The sequence below is a fragment of the Pogona vitticeps genome, chromosome 3, assembly GCF_051106095.1.
Source record: "Pogona vitticeps strain Pit_001003342236 chromosome 3, PviZW2.1, whole genome shotgun sequence".
Taxonomy (NCBI): domain Eukaryota; kingdom Metazoa; phylum Chordata; class Lepidosauria; order Squamata; family Agamidae; genus Pogona; species Pogona vitticeps.
In genome coordinates this window covers 51,870,554-51,895,238 of record NC_135785.1, presented here as the reverse complement: position 1 = coordinate 51,895,238, position 24,685 = coordinate 51,870,554, and the positions used below count along the sequence as shown (strand labels likewise).

At 43.3% G+C, this 24,685-nt stretch overlaps 1 protein-coding gene across 1 annotated transcript in view; it reads right to left on the bottom strand.

Annotated features, from left to right (window-relative positions):
- Positions 1-24,685, bottom strand: part of HPSE2 (heparanase 2 (inactive)) — a 168,414-nt gene that overhangs the window by 45,764 nt on the left and 97,965 nt on the right. Inside the window, exons 4-5 of the mRNA XM_072995719.2 lie at positions 1,279-1,452; positions 645-816 (exon numbers count right to left, since the gene is read on the bottom strand). Coding sequence (XP_072851820.1) covers positions 645-816; positions 1,279-1,452 — 346 coding nt within the window. The remainder of the gene's footprint in view (positions 1-644; positions 817-1,278; positions 1,453-24,685) is intronic.

The window sequence follows — 24,685 nt, the reverse complement described above, 5'->3', positions numbered from 1 at the left end:
GCTCGTTCAGACTACAGTGTATATCACAAAGTTGGAAGTGTCATAATGAATGGCCTTCCCGATTCCCAATGTCTACTTTGGCAAATAGTCATAATAAGCCTAACACCCTAATAGGTGCCAACCCTATCTGAAAATTTCTGAGGAAAAGAATTTGCAATGTGTTTTCTTTAATCCACTGCCCTATAGTTGAAAACATGATACTATTCATGGTTCAGTAGGAGGGCAGAAGAGCTGCAGAATTCAGTTTTCTAAGAATTAGTGCCCCCCCCCCATTTTCCTTCCTTCCTCCCTTCCTTCCTTCCAGAACTAACCTTTGCAATTTTGAAATTCCTCTGAGCTCTTCACAACTACTTAATAATCAATGGTGTGAGTGAAAGAGACTTCCCATCTCCTACTATATAGATAGAAAAGAGAAGTGTTTCTCTAGTGCAATGCTTCCCTAATCTTCTGCATGCACCCTTGCCAAGAAGTAGGGAAAGAGCAGGGGTAGGAAAGAAGGTATATTTAGACTTTACAAGGAAGGATATTGGATATTACACCAGACAGAATTGTTTCTGTGTCTCATGACTCTGCCCTCTGCCCCACTAGGCATAAGCTACCACTGCTAGTTCCTTGCACCATTTGGCATGAACCTTATCACTCACCCATCCAAGAGGGCCACAACATTCTTCCTAGGTCTCCCAATGTTGGGGCCGTACAGGCTGGCTCGGGAGTAGGTGCGGATCAGCTGCAACAGCCTCTTCAGCTGCACGTAGTCCTTGCCCAACTGAGTACCATTCACTGCTCGCCCTGTCAGAGCTCGGTAGTTATTGGGTTCTGGTAGCAAAGAGAAACAAGCATTCATCAATTCTGGACCAGGTAAGCTGAAAAGGGTGCCCAGTATGAGGGGCCTTCACCAGTTTGAAAGTATTTTGCAAGAGGAATTAGATGAAGTGGCCCTGTAGTTCCTTACAGTATAATCCTATACATACTGTATAGCCCTCAAAGTAAATGTAATTCAACTCTGCAGGACTTCTATATCTGCTGGCATATATAAGCTGTACGATTAGTGTTCTTCTAAAGTCTGGAAGCTGTAAGATCTTTTATGTATGGGCTCCCTCCTTTCTACAACAGTCTGTGGGTGCCTGTAACTATCAGTTGCAGTGAAGCTCCCATATACCCTCACAGTAACATTCCACTTTTCTTCCTTTGGGCTGAGAGTTGCTCACAACTTGAGTAGTAAGTTCTTTTTTTCCTCCCTCTTCCTTTCCCAGATCCCCATTTCCCAAGACCACTCACCATTGCCCAGTTCCCAGGAGATATTGTACTTCTTGCTGGCACTGTACTTGATCAGGCTGAGGGCATTGGAACTGTTCCAGGAATTGTTGGGGTTCCGGCGCAAAGCATTCAAGGCAAAGATAAGATGGAGGCCAGAGCAATCAGCAAAATTATAGAGTTTGTCTAGAGACCTGGCTGGGAAGAAACAAAACCAGCCTGAAACTCAAGTGCAAAGAATTACTATCTCCAGAGACTAACCCCATCCCATAACATGGTAACATGATCTGTCCTCAGAGGGAACACTCCTAAACTTTCCAGATGACTTTTCAGATTATGCAATAAATGCAATATGCAAGTTGTTATTATTCTCTTGTAGCAGCAGATTTGCCCATCCTATCCCCGATTAATCATTCTGTTCTGGGGATATCACATTTTCTTAGTAAGCAGATTCTAGTACTTTGTTGTTGGGACAATGCCCAACCCACCTCACTACTCAACCTGTACTTGTTTAATACTTATTTAACTGAAATCTGAGTATAACTGAACACCTGTTGTCTAGTGTATGTTGTAGACATCTAACATAGTTCATTCTACAATATAAATTTTTCTTCTTTTTTAGAGATTTCAGACTCCTATGCCATTTCAGTGCTGGTGAACCTTTGCAGCATTAAGACCTTTCCCTTAGATACAGCTATGCCTGATATTTCTGCAAACTGCCCACCAAATAAACACACATTTTTAGTTTTGTAGTGTACTCTCCACTTCTACCATGGCAGTTCACATCTTTCATGGTCAGTTTTTTCAACTACGTAGTTCAAGATATCCTCCTTTCCAAAGGCCACAAGGTGCATTCACCCTGCCTCATTAGCAGAACTAAAGGGCAAAGGCATCTGAGCAACATTACTTTCCATTTGTAATACTTGCACACGAAACTCCCAATGTTATTTCTTCTGATTCCCCCCCCCCTTTTTGCCACAGAAAGGATTCTAGGGAGGGTAAGTCACAACTGTTGCACCATCTCACTCAGCTTTTGAGAAGCAACCTATGTATTTTCACTGGTTCACATAAAGTATATGTGAATGGAATACTGGACTACTGATGCTGGACTGGCACTTTACAAGGAGTTCATGCTGCTAAGTATCAAACGTAGGGGGCCTGGACATATAAGAAAGCCATTTTTCTCTTTCTCTGTTGTGGTCTTGGAGGCAGACTCTTAAGAATCGCCTGGCTTTAAGTAACAGAATGACAACAATCTTCTCCAAGTGGATTTTGTCTGTACTGTTTGCTTTCCTTGAGAGCTCTGAACCAATTTAAAGAGGTTATACATCTGCAGCCACTTCTGAGAGTCACTTTTTTTTAAGACACGTCTCCAAAGAGTAATTGTACATTATCTTCTTGGAAAAAAGGAAGGGAAATTAAATAAAGGAATGTGTTGTTAAACTAATGAGCAATTGGAGAAAGCAGTTGCTTACAGTCTTGGAACCGGACAGTGGGCCTTGCTCTCTGCCAGCTCTCTAGAACTGGCTCCAGGCTGCTGCAGTCCTACAGGACATAAGACACTAGGCTGACTACTTCTTGGGGATTAACACTGTGGTTTAGTTTGTAAAGGTTATTATATTATCACTCCAAACAGAGGTGGAGGTGAAAGGTGACTCAAGTCATCTTTCACCTCTTTATTACCAGACAGAGATTGAGCAGAAATTGGAAAAGCTATCTTTTTTTGGAGAGGGGGGATTATAACTCCCTGTTGGAGTGATTACAACCTCACATGCTGCCTCTAGTAGGTGTGGCTAGGAAGGACCTTTCTGGGCTGCATGACTGTCAATCTGTTCAGCATCAGCCTGTTGTTCCTTCCCTGCTTCTGAGCTGAAAGAAAGCTCTATAACTCCCCCCCCCCCCGGTTGTCTGTTGGACATCAGTCTGTTGAGGCTATTGCTGCCAACAATTATGTTTGTTCTTAGTTTGTTGTTGTTTTATTTGTTCATCTTTAATAAATGAAACCTTTTTATTCTTTCTCCAAATATTGTTTCAGAGTGTCTTACTGAGACCGTGAGTGCAGGTGATGAGAAAAAGGCATGGACTACTCTGGGCAACTTGAAGCTAATTCTGTTCTGTGAACCCCTGTACTTCTGCTGAACAGCCAGAGGAATTTAGACAGAAATTCAAACTCAGGAACACTCCCAAACTCCCACAGCAAGAATGGACACTACCCAAGCTCCCTGTGAGATTTTTGGAGCTGTAGTTTAAAATATTAACTCTCGCATCTCTTTCAAACAGAGACTAAAAGATGATGAGCTGCCCAAAGTCACATACCAATGGAGAAAGGTCTTAATCCCAGGCTTTCTGGAGCCTTCTTCAGCTGTTTTAATGTCAAATACCCAAGGAAAGAAAGAAGAAAAATGCTAGCTTGGCTCATTTACTTTCCTTGTTGCATCCCCACTGCCATCTCTAAATTGGATTGATACGTTCCTCAGTGAGAAACCATCTCTTCTGGTGTAGGCTCCCTATATGATTTAGCAAGCAGCTTAACTTCCTACTATTCTAAACTGGAGTCCATATGGAGAGATCTTTCCTATGTGTAGTAGTTACCCCTCTGACTCATAGAAGATGGAAACAGTAATGGGAGGGAGGAACTATCATCCTCATTCACCTCTCTGGTGCCATCGACAATACAGTATGCTCAAATAAGATCTAAATTAAGATCTAAATTAAATGCTGTGTTCACTGATGATTATATGAATATCAGACAGAGTTTATTCAACCTTCAACATTAATTCTGACTCCCATCAAAATGTATTCCAACGGTAAAAACATATACACGTACAACCACTCCTGGGCAACTTTTGTGCATATCTTTAGAATGGAATTAAAACATGTAGCTCTTAAAAAGCAACGTTAGAAGCAGTCAGAAGACATCCATGCATGCTGTAAAGCAGGCCTGCACACAGCAGGCAGGAGGTGGGAATCTCCAAGGTGAAAAGTCATGGATGCTAAATAGGCCCAGACGGCTGGCGGTTTCTTTTCTTTATGAGGCCAAAGACAGGGTCAACTCCCTTGGTAGAATCTGCTGTCTCTCAGGTCTCAGTCACTCCTTGTTACCTTGGACTCCATTTCGTCCGGGTCACACATTTTCTGGGGGAACCCACACTTTCATGAGCGTCTGGGGGCCTCCAGTTTGCATGTGTTTGTGTGTTAGCACTGTCTGAGCCAGCTACAGGTTTTGATATAAAATCTTGAGGAGATTTTTCCCAGCCAATTACATTATTGTTCTCAGAGAGCTCCATGTTTTCTGGGGTGAGGTGTGGGAGTAAGGAGAAGAGATGCTGCAAGCTTTAAGTGGAATCAGGTGCTGTTTCCCTGCAGGGAGGTCTGGAAAATGTCAGAGTCCTTGGAGTAACAGGTACTGGCAGATGAGCCCAGCACTTCCCACACAAAGCAACCTCCTTCCTTCTGGAAACCTGCATCCTGTCCTTTGTCCTGGGAACAGGGGTCCTTAGAAAGGTTAGACCCGTACCGGACACATGCTCCAGAGCCAGCACCCGTTGGCAAAAGAATGAGCAGGCATTTCTGAGACACAATTGAGATGAGTCACCCAGAGTGCTTATATCCTAGGAGCAACCACATAACTGACGCTGAAACCACACCTGCCTGGGGTCAACCAGGAACCACATATAAGGCTCAGAGGATTCCACCTGTGAATGTGCAGGTGCCAAGGGAACATGTGTTGCCATAGTGACCACTATTGTGTTTCTTGAGTAAGAAATAGTGAAGGAAAGCAGGCAGGGAAATGCAGAAAGAAACTATAAGTTTCTAGCACAAAACCTCCTCCCGCACCTCCCTTCTTATGTTAATGATGTAATAGAGCAAAACTGAACTGACTCTTTTCCTGCTTTAGTGTAGTGAATTCCTTCCTAGGGGCAGCACCAGTGATGCAAAGAAAGGGAAAGATCAGCACTTACAAAGAAAGAATGGCTCAGTAGAGTGTCTGACAGGGACACCCTTTGTTTTCTTTTTTCGGTCAGGCCCTTGCATTTGGATCACTGCCAGGCCTTCAATTGCTGTTTTCTGTCTTGCTGCTTCTACAAGTTTAAGTATGCAACCCAGCAGCCCTGCACCTTGAGTTTCCAATAAACTCTTCTTGTCTGTTTTTGCACTTTTTACAATTTGATACAGAGAAATTTGCAGGTGATGATATCTCTCTCCACGCAAAGAAAACCTTCACTAGATGATTCCTCCATCTCAGGCTGCTGTTAAAAGGCATGGTTGTAAGAGGTGGTTCAACAGCTGGCAATATCATTGATCTTAGAAACAGATCTTTGTTCAGCTAGGATTCAGACTAGTAGTATTGCACCAAAGAAAAAAAATATACCAGGCATAGTTTCTCTTGTCCATACAGCACTGTAGGAGGGGGAAAAAAGTAAACCAGAATTTGGACCTACTCAGCCAGATGTTTGCTTTCTCCTTCTGAACGTGAGCTCTACTTGCAACTATTATTTTTAATAGACCATAATGAATATGGAAAAGTGGGCAAGGTACCAGCAGAAGAAGAGAAAACACTATGCTCTCTATTACTAAGGCTTAAATTAAACCACTGAATTGCTTTTTCCCCACCCAGGGTGGGGCTATTTCACAAAAGTTCAGGCTTTATTTATTTTTTTGCAATACATGGTTTATTGTTTTTCCAACCATTAAATGGAAGGGAAAACAAAAGTCAAACTGGAAATTTGAGTCAGAACGTGCTTGTTCTCAGCTGGTAGAGAAAAAGTTGTGCTTCATGAAATTTCACGTACTTAGGAAAGAAAACACAGCATTTTCAGAGAAAGACCTAAATGGAGCTACCCACCCATGGTGATTGTCATGCATCTTCATAGACTGATCTGCCAACGTTTTTGCTTCTCTGTCTCCTGCAAGCTGTTAACTCCAGTCTGGCATACAAAATTTTTACAAGTGAAGCTTTTTCTGAGTGGAAATATAGTCAGGAGAAAAGCTTACTTTTTTACATGTTAAATTGTTGCAGGGCAAGGGCCAATAAAGAAAGAAATGCTAACAACTTTAAAGCCAATTATCAGTTTGGAGGCACTGTTACCATTCATTCTTCGTTACCAATAAACAGTTCATTGTAGTTGAGTCTTGTAGATAGCCCCCATTGTGATAGCACAATAAGGTCCAATATATTGCAAATTCTGTGGCTGGTCAGCCAATCAGCTACCCAGTTTGTACATATGCCAATCTGCCATGAAATGAACTGAATGAACTAAAGAGCAATGTAATGAGAGCTGTAACTGGCATGCCAACAACTAAAAATTGGAGAAAAATATATTTCTTTCCAATGGAAAGAGAATGTTGCTCAGTTTTTCTTTTTCCTCTAAAGGCTGTGTTCAGCACTGAACATTAGGAAATGTTTTTCCATCACTACCTTTTCATGTTTAGAAATGCTCTCATGCAAGTTCTTCCTGAAGGCATGGAATTAGAGATGAGGACATTTGTATTCGTAAATACCAGCCATCTACTCATGCATCCCGGTTTCACAAAGGTCCTGCTCTTCTTGTCAATTGCAGCAGTAGCTTTGCCATCTCCCTGCTTGACCGGCCACTCCAGGCAGGGAGCAGGAGGACAAGTCTCCCCGCATGGCTGCTGAGTGGCCAGCCAAGCAGGAAACAGCAGAATTACTGCCACAATTGGTGGGAAGAGCAGAACCTTCACAGTGCCAGGACGCATGAGAGGATGGGCCGGTCCTGGGTGCAGCTGGGATGGGCATATTTGTATACATTTACAAATACAAATATCCTCATCTCTATACTGAATCTCTACATTTATCTGCTCCTGGTAGAAAGAGAGTTCCAGGAGAGCTCTGCACTCTGTGTCAAGCCCAGAGAAATTTGAACACCTAGAGCACAAATATCCAGAAAAGTTATGCAATATTACTGAAGTCGCCAACAATCTGATCATGGCAAATTGCACAAATTTCCAGATTGGCAAGACTGGCCAAAAGGAATCTGCATTCTTTCTGGCCATCAAACTATACAATATTTTGAGTCAGTATTGCTGAGTTTCCATTTGGAAAGGCAAGTTTATTCTTGGAACCCCTGTAGAGGTAGGTGGCAGGTATCTCAGTGTGAAGAAGCAGCGGTCAGAAAGAGTTTTAAATCTTTTTCTCTGCCTTTGTGCAGCTTATCCGATGCAGCGATGATCTCACAAAACTACTTTCCTTAGGAAAAGCAGTTATTAGGCTTTTGTTGGCACATAAGTGCATGCAACATGTAATTACACGCTGAAACATTAAATATAAAATAATCATAATATTTTCATTCTATCCCCCCTTTCCCTATTTTATGTGAAGTAAAGACAACATACACAGCCCCACCTGCTGCTCTTGCTAGCAGAACATTCGGCAATTGGCCTTAGCTGGTTTCTAGAATCAGATTCTTGTGAAGGAGGTGCCCCACCCTACCCCATGGACTGCGCAGCTCCTTGACTCAAGTTATGGTCAAAGTCTTCACACACTATATCAAAATCTAAGAAGAAACAATGATATGCTGTATCTATCCACATATCCATGAAGTGACACATTCACCAAACAAAACCATACAAGTCTGTTGTTTCAGACCAAAAGCCCACTTCGCACTAAACAGTTGGATGCCTCCAAGAAATTTACAAGGGAATATCAAATAATTATCAACAGCTATTGCCCCCCCCTCGTGATTAGAATTCAGAGATAAATTGCTTCTGAACGGTTTTTATATAGCTAATTATAAGTGGGGCTGAACTATAAAACATGGTCTAGCTAGCCACTTCTGAATGTGTGTGCATGTGCACACATAGATATGCACATACAGATCAAAGGAGGACATAAACTGAAACTGAATCTTAGTTAAGAACATCTTTTTAATGTGCAACACAGGGAGGAGTGGCTACTAGCTATATTTCATAAATATACAGTCAGATTTTACTCAGAATCCATGTGACTTAAGTTAGCTTTAAAACATGGATTGCTATGGATACCTTCTTTAGAAAGACTGTAAGTCAGCGTGAGCCAGCTACAGCCGGCTGGGGGGAAGGAGCTAATTGCCAGCGTGGGCAGGCCCCCTCAGCTATGGCAGAAGAGTTGTTGGCCTTGAAGGAAACACCTGAGGCAGAGGAGGGTGGAGGCCCTAAACCCACCCCCAGAGAAACAGCTGTAGCTGAGGTAGATATAGAGGCCAGTGAGTGAGGAGAGAAGGAACTGGATATTTGGGAGGATGCCTGAGAGTTTCTGTCACCTTTGGAGAAGAGAGATGCTGAAAGGAGCTTCCAAGAGGCCTGCATCGCTGGAGGACGGCTGGCTTATCCAAAGGCAAGTTGTAAGCTGAAAGATAGAAGCTCCCAGGGTCAGCTGGTGCTGCATAGCCTCCTCTGCTTGCTGGACGCTGTGCTGGGGGACTTGGCTGGCAAAGATTGATTAACAGCCTGGACCATTCAGCCAAGATGAGCTGGGAGTGGAGTAACTCCCTTGGAGCTGGGGGCTGGGACAGAAAACAGTGGTGCCCCGCTTGACTATGACCCCGCTTGACGACAAAATCGCTGTACGATTGTGACAAACCCAGACCTACTGGGATCTGCCACACGTTAACTAAGCTGCCACCAACCATTCCCTGTAAGAAGTCACACAGACCAGGGATGGATTTTTAACCAATAAAAGAATAAGGTTTATTTAAAACAACACACAGGGAAAATAAAATGATTAGGTGAATAAGATATAGTAACGTGGCTTAGTCTCATTCATACATGCATACAGTTTGGTTCACACAGAACCCTTAACTTGAAGCACAGACCCTGAACCTATCAGTTCTGGCTAACCAACAGACACCTGAACCTATCAGGTTGGTACTCTGACACACAGTAGTACCCTGTCTGACACACAGACTCCCACACCAGCTTCTTCTTCCCAGCTGCTGCTTCGTCACATCCCAGCGTCTCCTCTTCACCACACAGGCTTCACATATATATATAGTACAGCCCCTCCTCCTGATGTCCCGCCTTCCACTCCCCATAGGATGGAACTTTCCCTCCAAACCCATGACAGACAGGTAACATCAGTGCTGTATGTAACACCTCCCCTCTTTATAAGTTGTTTTGTAGGGGGAAAGCTAAGGTGCTTTTTCCCAAAAAACAACCTGGATAAAACACACAACAACAGTTATACATACCATATCATACTTCCTTATACTTACATTCTAAGTTAACCATAGCAATTAGGCATTTAAACATTTACCATATACATTACATTAATTTACCTTTATTCATACAAACCAAGTTCAAAAAACAGGTACATTTAACTTTTGGTCACCAACATATATACATAGTCCATGTTTCTTTCGCCGTCTTCATTCTTCAGGTCTTCTTGACAAGGCGTCAGCAACACAGTTCACTGACCCTCTGACCACCTTCACTTCAAAGTCATAGTCCTGCAAGTTTAAAGCCCACCTCATAAGTTTGCTATTGTGGGTTTTCATTGTCTTTAACCATTGCAGTGGTGAATGGTCAGTGCACAGAACAAAATGTCTCCCCCAGATGTAAGGCTTGGCCTTCTGGATCGCGTAGACTATGGCCAAACACTCCTTCTCCACGGTTGCCAAATGTCTCTCACCTTTTTGAAGTTTCCTACTCAGGTAGGACACTGGATGCTGGTCACCATTCTCATCCTCCTGGCACAGAACTGCTCCTACCCCGCTGTTAGACGCATCGGTGTAGATGATGAACTCCCGGTCGAAGTCTGGAGCCCGCAGCACTGGATAGTTGATGAGCGCCTGCTTCAACCTCTGGAACGCCTCCTCACAGTCGCTGGTCCACGGGATGCGGTCATCAGCCTTCTTCCTCGTCAGATCGGTCAGCGGAGCCGCAATCTCGCTAAACCTCGGGATGAACTTTCTGTAGTAGCCCACCAACCCAAGAAATGATTTGACTTTTTTCTTGGTGATGGGTCTGGGCCAATCACGAACAGCTTCTATTTTGGCCTCCAGGGGTTTTATCACTCCTCCCCCTACCATGTGACCCAAGTATTTTCTTTCTGGGCTACCCAGCTGCAGTTTGCTCTCTTTGCAGAGCCTAGGCCAAAGCACTTCCTCTCCTGGGTTAAAGTGCCTCTCCCTGCCTTCCTGGACATCCCAAGTTTTCTTTCTGACCTTTTGAGCTTGCAGGGTCTCTGCTGCTAGCTCTAGATTTCTCTTTAGGTCATTCATCAAGGTGTCTATGTATGTCACAACGTCTTGTGGGTCATCCTGGGTGATCTGCTCCCAATTTTGTTTGATCAAATCAAGGGGCCCTTTCACCCTTCTCCCAAATAAAAGTTCAAATGGACTGAACCCGGTACTGGCTTGTGGCACTGATCGATAAGCAAACAAAAGGGATTGCAGCTTCTGGTCCCAATTGTTTGGATTCTCTGCCAAGTAAGCCCTAATCATGCGCATTAGAGTCCCATTGAACTTCTCAGTTAACCCATTACTTTCAGGATGATATGCAGTGGTTTCCTTATGTTTAATTCCACAGATTTGCCATAAGCGTTTCATGAGCTTTGATGTGAACGATGCGCCCAAATCTGTGATTATTTCTGAGGCAAATCCCATCCTGGACATATACCCCACCAAGGCATCTGCCACTGTGTTAGTTTCAATGTTAGTCAAGGGAATGGCTTCAGGGTACCTCGTGGCATGGTCCACAATTGTGAGAATGAACCTGTTCCCCCTCTTTGTGGCCTTGGGCAAAGGTCCCACAATATCCACCCCTATGCATTTGAACGGAGTGTCAATCACAGGCAAAGGGCACAACTTTGCTTTGGTCCTGTCGCGGTTATTCCCCTGCCTTTGACACACATCACATTGTTTACAGAACTCCCTGATCTGCTTCCCTATGTCAGGCCAGTAAAAATTCTGTGTGATTCTCTGCTGTGTTTTGTTCACCCCTAAGTGTGCAGCAAACATGTCAGAGTGCCCCCTTTGTAAGATCATGGGGCGATACTTTTCAGGCACCACTAGCTGACTTCTGATCCCATCTCCCCCTTTTGAGATATTCCTCAGGGTCTCTCTATACAAAATCCCCTTTTTCTCTAGAAATCTCACTGGGGTTTCAGGTGTTAGCTGGGCGTCAGTCACCTGTTCAAAACACTTCTGGAGAGTGGCGTCTGCCTTTTGCTCTTGTCCAAATCTGCTGTCTGTGGTTAAGGTTTCCACCACAGCTTCTGAACTCCCCCCACCTGCTTCCGTCTCTGGCTCATCATTACCCCCCTGAACTGTCCCCGTGGTGGCTTGTGAACGTGTAATCACTAGCACCCGTTTCACATGTTCAGCCAGGTCATTTCCCATGAGCACGGCTGCTGGCAGAGTCGATGAAATCGCTAGCCGCCAAACTCCCCTCCAGCCTTGAAAGTTGACAGGTACCTCCGCGACTGGCAGAGAGATCACCTGCCCCTCAATCCCTGCCACCTTCATGCTCTCATTTGGGATTACATACTCCCTAGGAATAATATCTGGATGGCACAGGGTCACCTGGGAACAAGTGTCCCGTAGCCCCCGATACTGACGGTTAAGTATTCCTACGTCCACCCCTGCTGTCTCAAACAACTGGGAATCTGTCCTCACCAGTAGGCAGCGCCTGACCTCCACAAGAGGACCATTTTCCTCAGCCTGATCAGCAGATGTAGCTGTTCCAGATTGAGTAGCCATGGCAGCAGGCTCCCTCAGTGACAATGAGCCTTGCTCTTTCTGGACACAGAACACAGCTTTTGGCTTGGTTCCACTCGAATCCTGAGGCACAATTCCTTTTAGCTGCTTTAATTTCTCACACTCTGAGATTAGATGGCCCTTTCCCTGACAGAAATAACATTTTCTGCTGTATTTGGAGTCTTTCTCATCTTGTTTTGGTTTTCCCTCCAAAATCTGAGGTCTTGGTTTCATGTCTGAGGGCTTCCCTTCACCATGGGCCCCTCCCCCTTGCTGGCTTTTCCCTGGTCCCTGAGAGTACTTGCTGTAGGTTTCTTTGGGTTTTCCTACAGATTTCTCCTCACCTAAGGGCTTTCTTATCTGGTAAATAAAATCTGCGATCTCGGCTGCTTCGGCCACAGATCTAGGTTTCCTTTCCCTCACCTGGAATTTCAGTTCCCCATGCAGGACTGAATAGAACTGTTCCAGCGCTATCAAGTCTTTGAGCTGCTGAAAGGTCTCTGTCCCCTCCTGAGATAGCCATTTCTCTAGCAGCCTCACCAATTGAGCCCCCACTTGGGTAAAAGTCTGCTCTGGTTTCTTTGTGAGGGACCTGAATCTTTGCCTCAGCTGTTCCGCATTTATCCCATGTCTTGCAAACACCAGTTTTTTAAACTCTGCAAAATCTCTCATCAGTTCCTGTGGCATCTCTGAATAAACCTCAGCCAGGCTACCACTGATTAAAGATCGCATGATGGTCATCTTCTCAGTTTCCCTCACTGAGAAGTCCACAAACGCTCTTTCCACTAAGGAAAAGAACACCTCAGGACAATCTCCCTTGTGGTACACAGGGAATTTCTTCAGGTCAGCCTTAGACAATTGGCCTCCCTCAGAATCCCTATTGTTATTATTGTTCTGGTTCATCATTTCCAATTTTCTTAGCTCAAACGCCATTTTCTCTCTCTCCAATGCCAATTCAAATTGTCTCTGTTTCTCCCTTTCCCTTTCCTCCCTTTTTTCTCTCTCTAATCTTTCCTCCATTTCAAATTGCCTCATCCTCAGTTCATGCTGTTGCGCTATGAGCAATTTTCTGAGTTCTGGGTTCTGCTCTCCTGTGCTGTCACCTTGCACTGAGCCAAATTCATCCTCAGAACCTTGGTCAACCTGGGGGTCTTTCACTTCACCCATTTCTGCCATTTGGCTTCGAGTCAAGGGCATAATCCCCCCCAGAACAGGCTGCTTTAAAAAGTCAAGCCTCAAAATAAAACAACCACTTTTTTTTTTCTTTTGCCTCAGAACCAGCTTTCCCTATAGATTGCTGCTGTCCTTTCAGCACTAACTTGCAACAGTTGCGAGCTAGAGTCTACCCCCCTCTGCTGGGCCTCTCAGCAGGCAGGCTAGATCACTGTTACTTTACAGTTTTGCCTCAGCTTTTTTCCCGCCAAAACAGGCTGCCTCAGAGCTCCCTACTCTAGCCCCCAATCTGAGGTTACACGTTCTTCTACTAGTGCACCCCCCCCGTGAGGCACACCTAGAAGATTACCTACGTGCTCTCAGATTGTCCCTGACTAGACCCCCCTTGCTCTGGGCACACTTGCCAAGGCTTTGCTGGACCGCTGGACAACTGGACCAGTCGTATCCCACACGCTGGACACCAATCAATGTGACAAACCCAGACCTACTGGGATCTGCCACACGTTAACTAAGCTGCCACCAACCATTCCCTGTAAGAAGTCACACAGACCAGGGATGGATTTTTAACCAATAAAAGAATAAGGTTTATTTAAAACAACACACAGGGAAAATAAAATGATTAGGTGAATAAGATATAGTAACGTGGCTTAGTCTCATTCATACATGCATACAGTTTGGTTCACACAGAACCCTTAACTTGAAGCACAGACCCTGAACCTATCAGTTCTGGCTAACCAACAGACACCTGAACCTATCAGGTTGGTACTCTGACACACAGTAGTACCCTGTCTGACACACAGACTCCCACACCAGCTTCTTCTTCCCAGCTGCTGCTTCTTCACATCCCAGCGTCTAAACTTCTCCACACAGGCTTCACATATATATATAGTACAGCCCCTCCTCCTGATGTCCCGCCTTCCACTCCCCATAGGATGGAACTTTCCCTCCAAACCCATGACAGACAGGTAACATCAGTGCTGTATGTAACAACGATGACTTTTTGCGATCGCTATAGTGATCATAAAACGATGTTTCTATGGGTTTTTTCACTTGACATCGATTCGGTCCCTGCTTCATGAACAGTTTTTTCGCTTGACGACAATTTTCCCAGCTTTGTAAAATGGCTTCCCTTTGCAAAATGGACGCCTTCCCTTCGCAAAATGGGTGTTTTCCGGACGGAAGCTTCGCATTGCAGTGAATTTGAACAGCTGAAATGTTTCCTCCAAATAAGGATCTCAGGTACCAGAGTTGGGAAAGTTCTCTACCCAAGTCCTTAGTGTTAATTGAATTGATAGTATTGCACTGACTGAACCAATGGCCCACCTCACTATAGTAAAACTGCACTGCAGTAGAGATATACAGTCAGTGGGGATTTAGGAGGCAACCACATAGATAAAAAATGCAGAAGATGCTTCTGGATTGGGACAGGGTGATTAGCTTTTTTTTCTCCCTTTGACCACATGATGCAAAAAAAAAAAATGCAAATCAACCTGGAGTTTTCCCCACCCCAATCCATAGTTTTTCCTCCGCTGCTGGGGTTACTACTTTAAAAAAGGATCTTTTTGCATTGATTCAGATTAGAGATGGGGGTATTTGTGGTATTCGTATTCATATACCCCTGCACAGCTGGATGTAACGAGGGTCCAGCTCCTTGGGGCCAGACCATCCACTCACGGATCCACTGCCAGGTCCATTCTTCCTTCCAATCGCTCCGGAGCTCGTGGTCCGCTAGCCACTCCTAGCAGAAAGAGGGAAGATCAGTCTCCCTGCCAGACTGACGAGTGGATAGCTGACTGCAAGCTCCAGAGCAATTGGAAGGGAGAGTGGAGCAGGCGGTGGACACTTGAGTGGATGGTCATTACGTCCAACTGTGCAGGGGTATTTGTATACAAATACAAATACCCTCATCTCTAGTTCAGATCCATGATTGCTTGAACTGAAGCAGAAAAGCTGCCAGGCTGGCAACCACTTATAGGAACAGAAAGCAAAGCCTCTCTGTTTTTGTATGATTGCTTCTCCTCTTTCTGCAGTCAAGACTCCTTTAAAAAAAATTAAAGAGCAAATTGGCAGGAGTTTTCTTTTTTAAAAAAAAAAGACAATGAGATGGGGAAACAAGGAAACCATTGTGTACAGCTTATTAGGTAGTTCCTTTGTAATGGCAGCACCTCCGAGGCTACAAATGGAGCTGTAAACAAGGTTTTCTTCTCTGCCTCTGTAGCCAGTTAATGCAAAGAGACCTGGAGTAACCTAAGTTCCCTAGTGCAACTGCAGAACAAGTGAATGCAAATGAATTCACATTTCTTTCACTGTGTAGTCACACCCTTAGTGCATCAACTCTTCCATAAATTGCATCGATTCAAATGTGCCTACTGTAATTATGGCTCACTATGCTAAAGTAAATCACAGTTAGAGGAGGCTGATTTAAATTAATGAACTGTCTGAGGAGTAAAACTATCAAACACCATTGAATTCAATAGGCCTACTAGAGTGTTATTCACTACACTAAGAAATAGGATTTGGGCCAGTGTGAGATAGCTTCAGATATGGGTTACCTACAAATTTAATCTAAGGCAGGTTAACGAAGAAACTCGCTGAGCTTTTGAGTGTACCTGCTAATCCCTTGAGGACAGAGTTAAATAATCGTCAGTAACCATATATTTGAGGCTAAAAAATTTTGTAACTTTCAAAGAACCCTTCCTTTGTTTTTCTTCAAAGTGTGGATTCATATGTCAGGATTCACTGCCCACCTCTGACAGATTTCTCATGGACTCCTCTTTGAGATTGAGTAAACATGACACTTTGTCCAGGTTTAGACTCTCAACAATTATTTTCCGTAAATCAAGCAAATTATTAACGTGTATAATGGTGACTGGTTTCTCCTCTTTAAGCAACAGCATGAGAAAAAAGGGGTTCAAAACTTGTTCCACAAATTCATTTGTAACAACAATGTTCAACAGTTTATGACCCTCCTCAGGAAAGAGTTCCTTTATCAATGAACCTGATGAAATTGACAGCATGGGCATCCAGTGCCCTCACTGTGCAGATGGCCTGGTTGGGATGATCCCCAGCCCCTGGAGGTCGCATGGCTGAGGCTGCTGCATCTTTCCAGTACAGGGGTTTTGGGCCATTGACCCCTCTCTTGTTTCTCCCAAGCAATCTTGGCCCTCTCCTCTCTAATCTTCCCGCCTCACTTGTGGGTTTCCTTTTCCTCCCAATAAGAAGGTTTCACTGGGACCACTTCTTGTCTCCTCTCTGTTTCCTCTTGGGGCACCCACTTATTTGTCTATTTTCTAACCAGACCCATTCCCATGCCAGGAGAAGGATCTTCGTAAGCACCTCACCAGCATCTGCTACTCATCTCCTTCTCCTCATTAAATACTTTCTTCCCCTTCTCACAGCATATGGAAAAAAAAGCTGTTGCCATAATTTGAATACTGTTCTGGCTCTTGCAGTATGAAACTACACCCTACTATAGGGCTAATGCAGTTGAACAACGAAGTTGCTGGGTTTCAGTGCAAGAGATATATGCCCTCCAGATGCAGTTAGAATACTCTACATTCATAATGGAAAGGCACTCCCCTCTGCCTTGAGATTATACTAGTGCACACTAACATCTGGGAACTAACAGAAAAAGAAAGATTTCCAGGAGTATTATTAAATTAAAGGTTAAAAAACAGATTTTGAAGCACATTGTTGATGCCATTGACTAAGAGAGTAACTTTTGCAATCTTTTTTTTTCATTTATTTTCCTAGGTTTTGCCACTGTCACAGAATATAACATTAACCATGGCAATTCATCAAGAATATGTATGGTAGGGTGATTATGATTATAAATAAAACTATGTAAGATATAATGGTTCCTAACGGAAGGGGTGAACTTCTTTTTATGTTTATGTATTTAGTAAGTTTTCTGTGTTTGTAGTATATGTATTTTAAACTTAAATTAATTTTTTTTAAAAAGAATATAGTAGGGAGCCAAGAAAGAGACATCAGCAATAGCACACACTAGCTATTGATGAGGGAATTACAGGGATCAAGAACACCAATAAGTATCTGTGCAGAATCTTATGTTCCAATTGATTACCTATAAACATGGAGAAGCCAAATAGTCATGTACAAAACTTTATCATAATTGCAATATTTTCTTCTCTGGCCCCATCTGAAAGACAGGATCATTGTGAGGTTCTAAGTATATGAAATAATTTATGCTATACACAAACAATTGCTTTAAAGAACCAAATGCATAACCTCCAATAGCAAACCCACTAATGTATTTTGTTTCAGTGCTGCTTCTAAGTAAGTGGGTTATGCAAATTTTTTAAATTCCTTAAAGTTTGCCTGTTAATGCACTGGACTATAAAACTCACCATTCCCAACCACCATGGCCATTCGAGTAACAGCCCAACACATTTCGATGGTACCATGTCAGAGAAGGCTTTGGTTGCAAAACGGACTCATCAAAGCAAAAGTATGAAGAAGACATGTGGTGTAAACAGTGGTCCTCCTTTCAAACTGTCTTCCTCTCTGTACACATGATTGTATATCACTCAGTGACACATAAGAAGATGTCTCTTCACTTGATGCATTGCAGCTGATATGTGTGGATTACATCTACCAAACAGAGCTGAGTTTGAGATGGTGGTAATGATATAGACACTGTGTGTTTTATGACTGTTTCACACAGGCAACTCATCACTTTAATGTTTCCCTTTGATCCCTGAGTGAAGAGTATGAATATGTATAACAAATATGTGAATCAGCTCACCCTTTCACCCTCCGGACTCCTAGATGAAGAAAAAATAAGCAGCACTTTCCAACCACTGAAGTCTTCTCTAGAATTGTAATTTTTTTAAATTGGGGCTCACCTTTAGCTCAGACATGTTTTGGGAAGTGGTTGTCTTCTTAAGCTACTTCATGATATGGGAAATTCAAAGAGGAAGGAGCTGAACCAAGTAGAGTTGCTTGTGGTGCATACAGTATACCACTTGGATGCAAAGATCACACCAAATGGCATATACCAGACCTCAATCCAACCTCTAGCAACCCTATTTAAACCGCTCCAGCCTGCTCCAATGAACCTACTGTATGTAGACAAGTCCTATGTACACTATGTACTTAGAAAACCCTGAAAATAGTTCCCATAGGAGTTCTCATTCAATTGTCAAACTGTCTTAGAAATTTTTCATCCATTAGCATTCTGAGGTTTGTCAACAGTCAACCAGAATATCCAGAGCAGAGTAGGAATATTGAACCTGGAAAAGGGCATAGAACCCAGTGAGGAGTGCTCTTCTTCTCAGTAATTTTAATGTGATTACGGTGTGCTGCCTGCCTCTTTTTTGCCTTTTTTTTTCTTGATGGGAGAGGAGTTTCCATTTATTTGGATTATTTTCTCTGCTGCAAAGCATGCCACCTTATGATTATTTTTGGATCCCCTCAGTGTATTTCTTTGGGAATCCCTCCCCCCCCCCAACTTTGTTTGTCTGTTGGCCCTTTCCTTTCTTGGGTTATTTCTGCTGCTGCCTTGCCTCCCTGCTGTTGGCTGCTGAACTCAAAGAAGAGAAAGTACCAAGTGGCAGGGGGAAATCCCCCCCATATTCTAGTAGTTTCAATTTGATTTTACCCTTTATTAATGCATTAAATATCTGACTGTATTCTTTGCCTTCATTTGCTTCCTTACCTTTCTTGCTTTTTTTGAAGAGGAACTGTATGTGTGTTTTATACTTTAGTATATTTTCCTCTCTTTGTGTGGGCTTTCTTTATTTAACTGGATTTCAAAAATTGTTATTTGGTTTTAATTTACGGTATATTTAGTTTTTATAGGCCTTTAAATAAACCAATTTTGATTGGATTTTTTGACCCTGCTATGTACAGTACAGTGAAGTTGGAGAGGGAGGGTGTTTGGCTGCCCATGCCAAGCAAGCAAGGCAACAGGCCTGCAAGAATTATTGGTGATGATGGTGAACTGATAATGATGAATGTGACAGTATCAACTACTGTAGTGCCTGCATAGGTTTGATGATGATTTTTCTTTTTCATGTACTGTTTCTGCTTTCAGACTAGATTGTTTGTCTATTGCCATGACTCTGTTTTGTGGTGCACTTTTTAATGATTCTTTAGGCCTTTTGGAATGCCAGAAAATGCAAATAGGAAACACAAATGGGAAATGCAAATGAGGCTTTACATTTTGTATAAAACAAAAAGACTAGGTACATGAAAAATATGAAAAGAAAAAGGTAACTTGTGAAAATGTTTAAATGAAAAAAAAAAAACACAAACCTTCACTGTCCACATCCATACAGAAAACTAACCTTGTTACTTCTGCTTTTGCAAAAACTTCAAGAATGGGTGTATTGAATGAGACATCCAATTGGAAAAATATATTTATTGTCCCAATAAAGATATTAACCACTTTTTAAGATAGTGAGATATATGTGTTTTGAGTACCGCTCATTCACTAGCAACAAGTGAACTGGTAGAGTTCAAGAGATGCCTCTCAAATTTGAGCTCACGACCAAATCATGGATGTGTTTGGGTGGAGCCCTCTTTTTGTGAAAAAGGCCTTCAGAAGGTGGTGGATCATCTAGCATAACACTATGAGACCTTCTTTATGTGAGCTCAAGGAAGCCCAGAATACCACCTGGGTTCTAAAACGTAGTTTCTAATTTTGGCTTGGACATCCAGTATGCTACATCAGTCCCCATAAAGTGAGGCAGTCCATGAGGCTTCTGACTGAGGAACTCAATCTGTAGCTCTTGAGAACACCTCTTTCTTTACCACTGTTATTAAGGCCAGATCAGGAAAACGTGTTGCAAAGCTACTTCCCTCTGGCTCTGCATTCAAAGCTGCCTTAGGAATGCAGACACAGAGAGCATACTTTTCTGCTGCCAGGGCTTTTGATGACAGAATGCCTAGTTTAAGTGGCTGTAAGATCTGCTATCTGAAAAGCAGCAGAATCTATTATGTGTTTCTAAGCAGTGACAGCTGGCACTGCTGTGCTGGAGTTTATGCCGTCTCTCATACAGTTTAGATCAGTCACTCTGAACTGAGCACCCTGATCTATCAACAAATGTGGTTTCTGGAACAGTTTAAAAGCATTCCCAAATAGGCAAGAAGTGGTTGCTTTCTGAGCAGCGTTCAGACAGGGCATGTGAAGATAGATAATAAAGGGAATACCTGGAGCGTTCACTGACCAAAGCCAATCGTACATGGTATCATAGCATACTGGCGCACCATTAGACTGACATTAGTTGGTCTGATAATGAAGATAAAGTCTGCAATTAATGAGACACAACAGACTAGAGAAACTTCTTCCTATAGAACATTTCTGTGTGCCATTAATTTACAGCTAATAATTATGCCAGAGAAGAGGCAAGACTGAATGATTCCAGTGACAAGAATTACTGAACCAGCCTAAGGTGGTGGTCCCCAACCTTGGCCCTCCAGATGTTCTTGGACTTCAACTCCCAGAAATCCTGGCCAGCAGAGGTGGTGGTGAAGGCTTCTGGTAGCTGTAGTCTAAGAACATCTGGAGGCCCATGGTTGGGAACCACTGGTCTAACAAACACTACATTTATTGGACGCAGGTGATGGTGAAAAGTTCTAGATAGAAAAATACACCTGCTTCCAGCCAGGCATTATGTGAAATGTTTGTAAAAACTGTAGTTTCTTTAACAAACATCCTAATTCCTGGGCACTGTATGTGCAGCAGGTAATTTAAACCCAACAGGTTTGATGCAGCCCTCAAATAAGCCCAATTTGTTCTTTGTAAATCCGCAAACCTAGTTTAGACATTAACATTTTGCATCTATGAGAAAATGTTCTGGAACTTTTATGTGGATAGATAAGATGACACTTCTATCAATGTCTCAATCCTGCAGTCTGCTTACATACATGTGATCTCACGATTCATTTCTCTGCAGTGTTTGTGGCCAAATAGTTTATGTTAACCTGCAATGATACTTATTGCCATAATAAATACTGTACTTCCAGGCAGGATAGACACTAAATACGAAAGCAAGATGAACATTGGATACAATCATCTCAAACCATGTACAGTACCAGACAAAGAAGTCAATGCCAGCTCACTTTAAGAATAAAAATTTAAGGAATGATCTAAGGTGTGCCAAGATGAATACAGTGGGGTCTTGACTTGAGAACTTAATCCGTATTGGAAGGCGGTTCTCAAGTCAAAAAGTCTGTAAGTCAAGTCTCCATTGACCTACAGTGCATTGAAAACCGATTAATCCCGTAACAGGCCGTTTTTGTTCCATTTTGGTTTTTTTCTGATCTGTAAGTCAAATCTCAGTCTGCAAGTCAAACCTAAATTTTGCGGCCAGAGAAGTCTGTAACTCAAAAAGTCTGTAAGTCAAGCCATCTGTAAGTCAAGGGTCCACTTGTAACAGGAAGTTCTGGAGCCTATGTCTGAACAATTAAAAACCTCTGATGCTACCTTTAGCTAATGAGAGAGTTGTTGGGTGCCATATGGCATCATAAAGGAGGTAATTAGGATACAATATGCAGAATCTAGTCTACTATGTGCTGTCAAGGAGTGGCTTACCATTGACATCCTCTAGTAAGTTTCCATTACTGAGAGAAGATTTGAAACCAGATTTCCTGATACCTAGTCTGATACCCTGTCTACTATATCACACTGGCTCTCACCTGAAAATACAGTAGATAATTAAATAGATTGGATTTGCTGAATCAATATTTAAATAAGTCCCATTGAAAACCAGTGAGCAGGTGGAACTCCCACAGCTAGTCACACCAAGACAAAATGGCTGAAATCTTCCAAAGGTGCAAAGGGCAGCCAGGCTTTCAGAGTTACAGTGAGTAAACAGATACACTTTCTACTCTATCAGAATGCCCTACCCCATATTGTCCCTTTCCTTCTCCATCTTAATATTCCCAAGAGTATTAAGAAGATCCCTCCTCAGTCTCCCAGCATGGTCCTCCGTGAGCACACACGCACACACAGAGGCCCATACTGGCACCCAACAATATGCTCCTTCCTTTTCCACCCAGCCCTGGTTCAGCTGCCAGATCTCCCAATAATCAGATTTGCTGAACTCAGTTGCAGCTCTTGCTCTCTCACTCTTGCTTCCTTTTCTCGTTACAAATTTTTTAAAACAAAGCATTCTTTGAGCTAATTAGGCAATCCAGACTGCTTGGGCACAACACCCAGCAGGCTTTGTTGTTGTTTAGTTGTTTAGTTGTTTAGTCATGTCCGACTCTTTGTGACCCCATGGACCAGAGCACGCCAGGCCCTCCTGTCTTCCACTGCCTCCCGGAGTTGTGTAAAATACATGTTGGTAGCTTTGATGACACTGTCCAACCATCTCATCCTCGGTCGTCCCCTTCTCCTCTTGCCTTCACACTTTCCCAAACATCAGGGTCTTTTCCAGGGAGTCTTCTCTTCTCATGAGATGGCCAAAGTATTGGAGCCTCAGCTTCAGGATCTGTGCTTCCAGTGAACACTCAGGGTTGATTTCCTTTAGAATAGATAGGCTTGTTCTCTTTGCAGTCCAGGGGACTCTCAAGAGCCTCCTCCAACACCACAATTCAAAAGCATCAATTCTTCGGTGGTCAGCCTTCTTTATGGCCCAGCTCTCACTTCCATTCATCACTACAGGAAAAACCACAGCTTTATGCAGACTTTTGTTGGCAAAGTGATGTCTCTGCTTTTTAAGATGCTGTTAAGGTTTGTTATTGCTTTCCTCCCAAGAAGCAGGCGACTTTTAATTTTGTGGCTGCTGTCACCATCTGCAGTGATCATGGAGCCCAAGAAAGTAAAATTTGTCATTGCCTCCATATCTTCCCCTTCTATTTGCCAGGAGGTGATGGGACCAGTGGCCATGATCTTAGTTTTTTTTGATGTTGAGCTTCAGACCGTTTTTTGCACTCTCCTCTTTCACCTCATTAAAAGGTTCTTTAATTTCTCCTCACTTTCTGCCTCCAAAGTGGTATCTGTTACATACAGCACTGATGTTACCTGTCTGTCATGGGTTTGGAGGGAAAGTTCCATCCTATGGGGAGTGGAAGGCGGGACATCAGGAGGAGGGGCTGTACTGTATATATATGTGAAGCCTGTGTGGAGAAGTCAGAAGCTGAGGGAAAGCTGAAGGAGAAGCTGAGAGAAGAAGCTGGTGTGGGAGTCTGTGTGTCAGACAGGGTACTACTGTGTGTCAGTCAGTACCAACCTGATAGGTTCAGGTGTCTGTATGGGTAGCCAGAACTGATAGGTTCAGGGTCTGTGCTTTATTTAAAGGTGTTCTGTGTGAACCAAACTGGTGTATGTATGATTGAGACTAAGCCACGTTACTGTATCTTATTCACTTGATCATTTTATTTTCCCTGTGTGTTATTTAAATAAATCTTGTTCTTTTATTTGTTAAAAATCCATTCCTGGTCTGTGTGACTCCTTACAGGGAATGGTTGGTGGCAGCTTAGTTAAACTGTGGTATATCCCAGTAGGTCTGGGGTTGTCACATTGATTGGTGTCCAGCGTGTGGGATACGACTGATCCAGTTGTCCAGTGGTCCAGCAAAGCCTTGGCAAGTGTGCCCAGAGCAAGGGGGGTCTAGTCAGGGACAATCTGAGAGCGCGTAGGTAATCTTCTAGGCGTACCTCACGGGGAGGTGCGCTAGTGGAAGAACGTGCCAACTGTGGGGACTAGATTAGGGAGCTCTGAGGCAACCTGTTTTGGCGGGAAAAAAGCTGAGGCAAAGCTGTGTGAAATAGCAGTGATCTAGCCTGTCTGCTGAGAGGCCTAGCAGAGGGGGGTAGACTCTGGCTGGCAACAGTTGCAAGTTAGTGCTGAAGAACAGCAGCAATCTATAGAAGGCTGGTTCTGAGGTAAAAGAGAAAAAAAAAGTGGTCGCTTTATTTTGAGGCTTGACTTTTGAAAGCAGCCTGTTCTGGGGGGGGATTATGCCCTTGACTCGAAGCCAAATGGCAGAAATGGGTGAAGTGAGGGAACCCCAGGTGGACCAAGGTTCTGAGGATGAATTTGGCTCAGTGCAGGATGAGAGCACGGGAGAACAGAACCCAGAACTCAGGAAAATGCTCATAGTCCAACAGCATGAACTGAGGGTGAGGGAAATGGAGGAAAGATTAGAGAGAGAAAGAAGGGAGGAAAGGGAAAGGCAATTTGAAATGGAGCAAAGGGAAAGGGAGAAACAGAGACAATTTGAATTGGAATTGCAGAGAGAGAAAATGGTGTTTGAGTTAAGAAAATTGGAACTGATGAATCAGAACAATAATAACAATAGGGATTCTGAGGGGGGCCAATTGTCTAAAACTGACCTGAAGAAATTCCCTGTATACCACAAGGGAGATTGCCCTGAGGTGTTCTTTTCCCTCGTGGAAAGAGCGTTTGTGGACTTCTCAGTAAGGGAAACTGAGAAGATGACCATCATGCGATCTTTAATCAGTGGCAGCCTGGCAGAAGTCTATGCAGAGATGCCAGAGGGACTGTTAAAAGATTTTGCAGAGTTTTGCCAGACATGGGATAAATGCGGAACAGCTGAGGCAGAGATTCAGGTCACTCACCAAGAAACCAG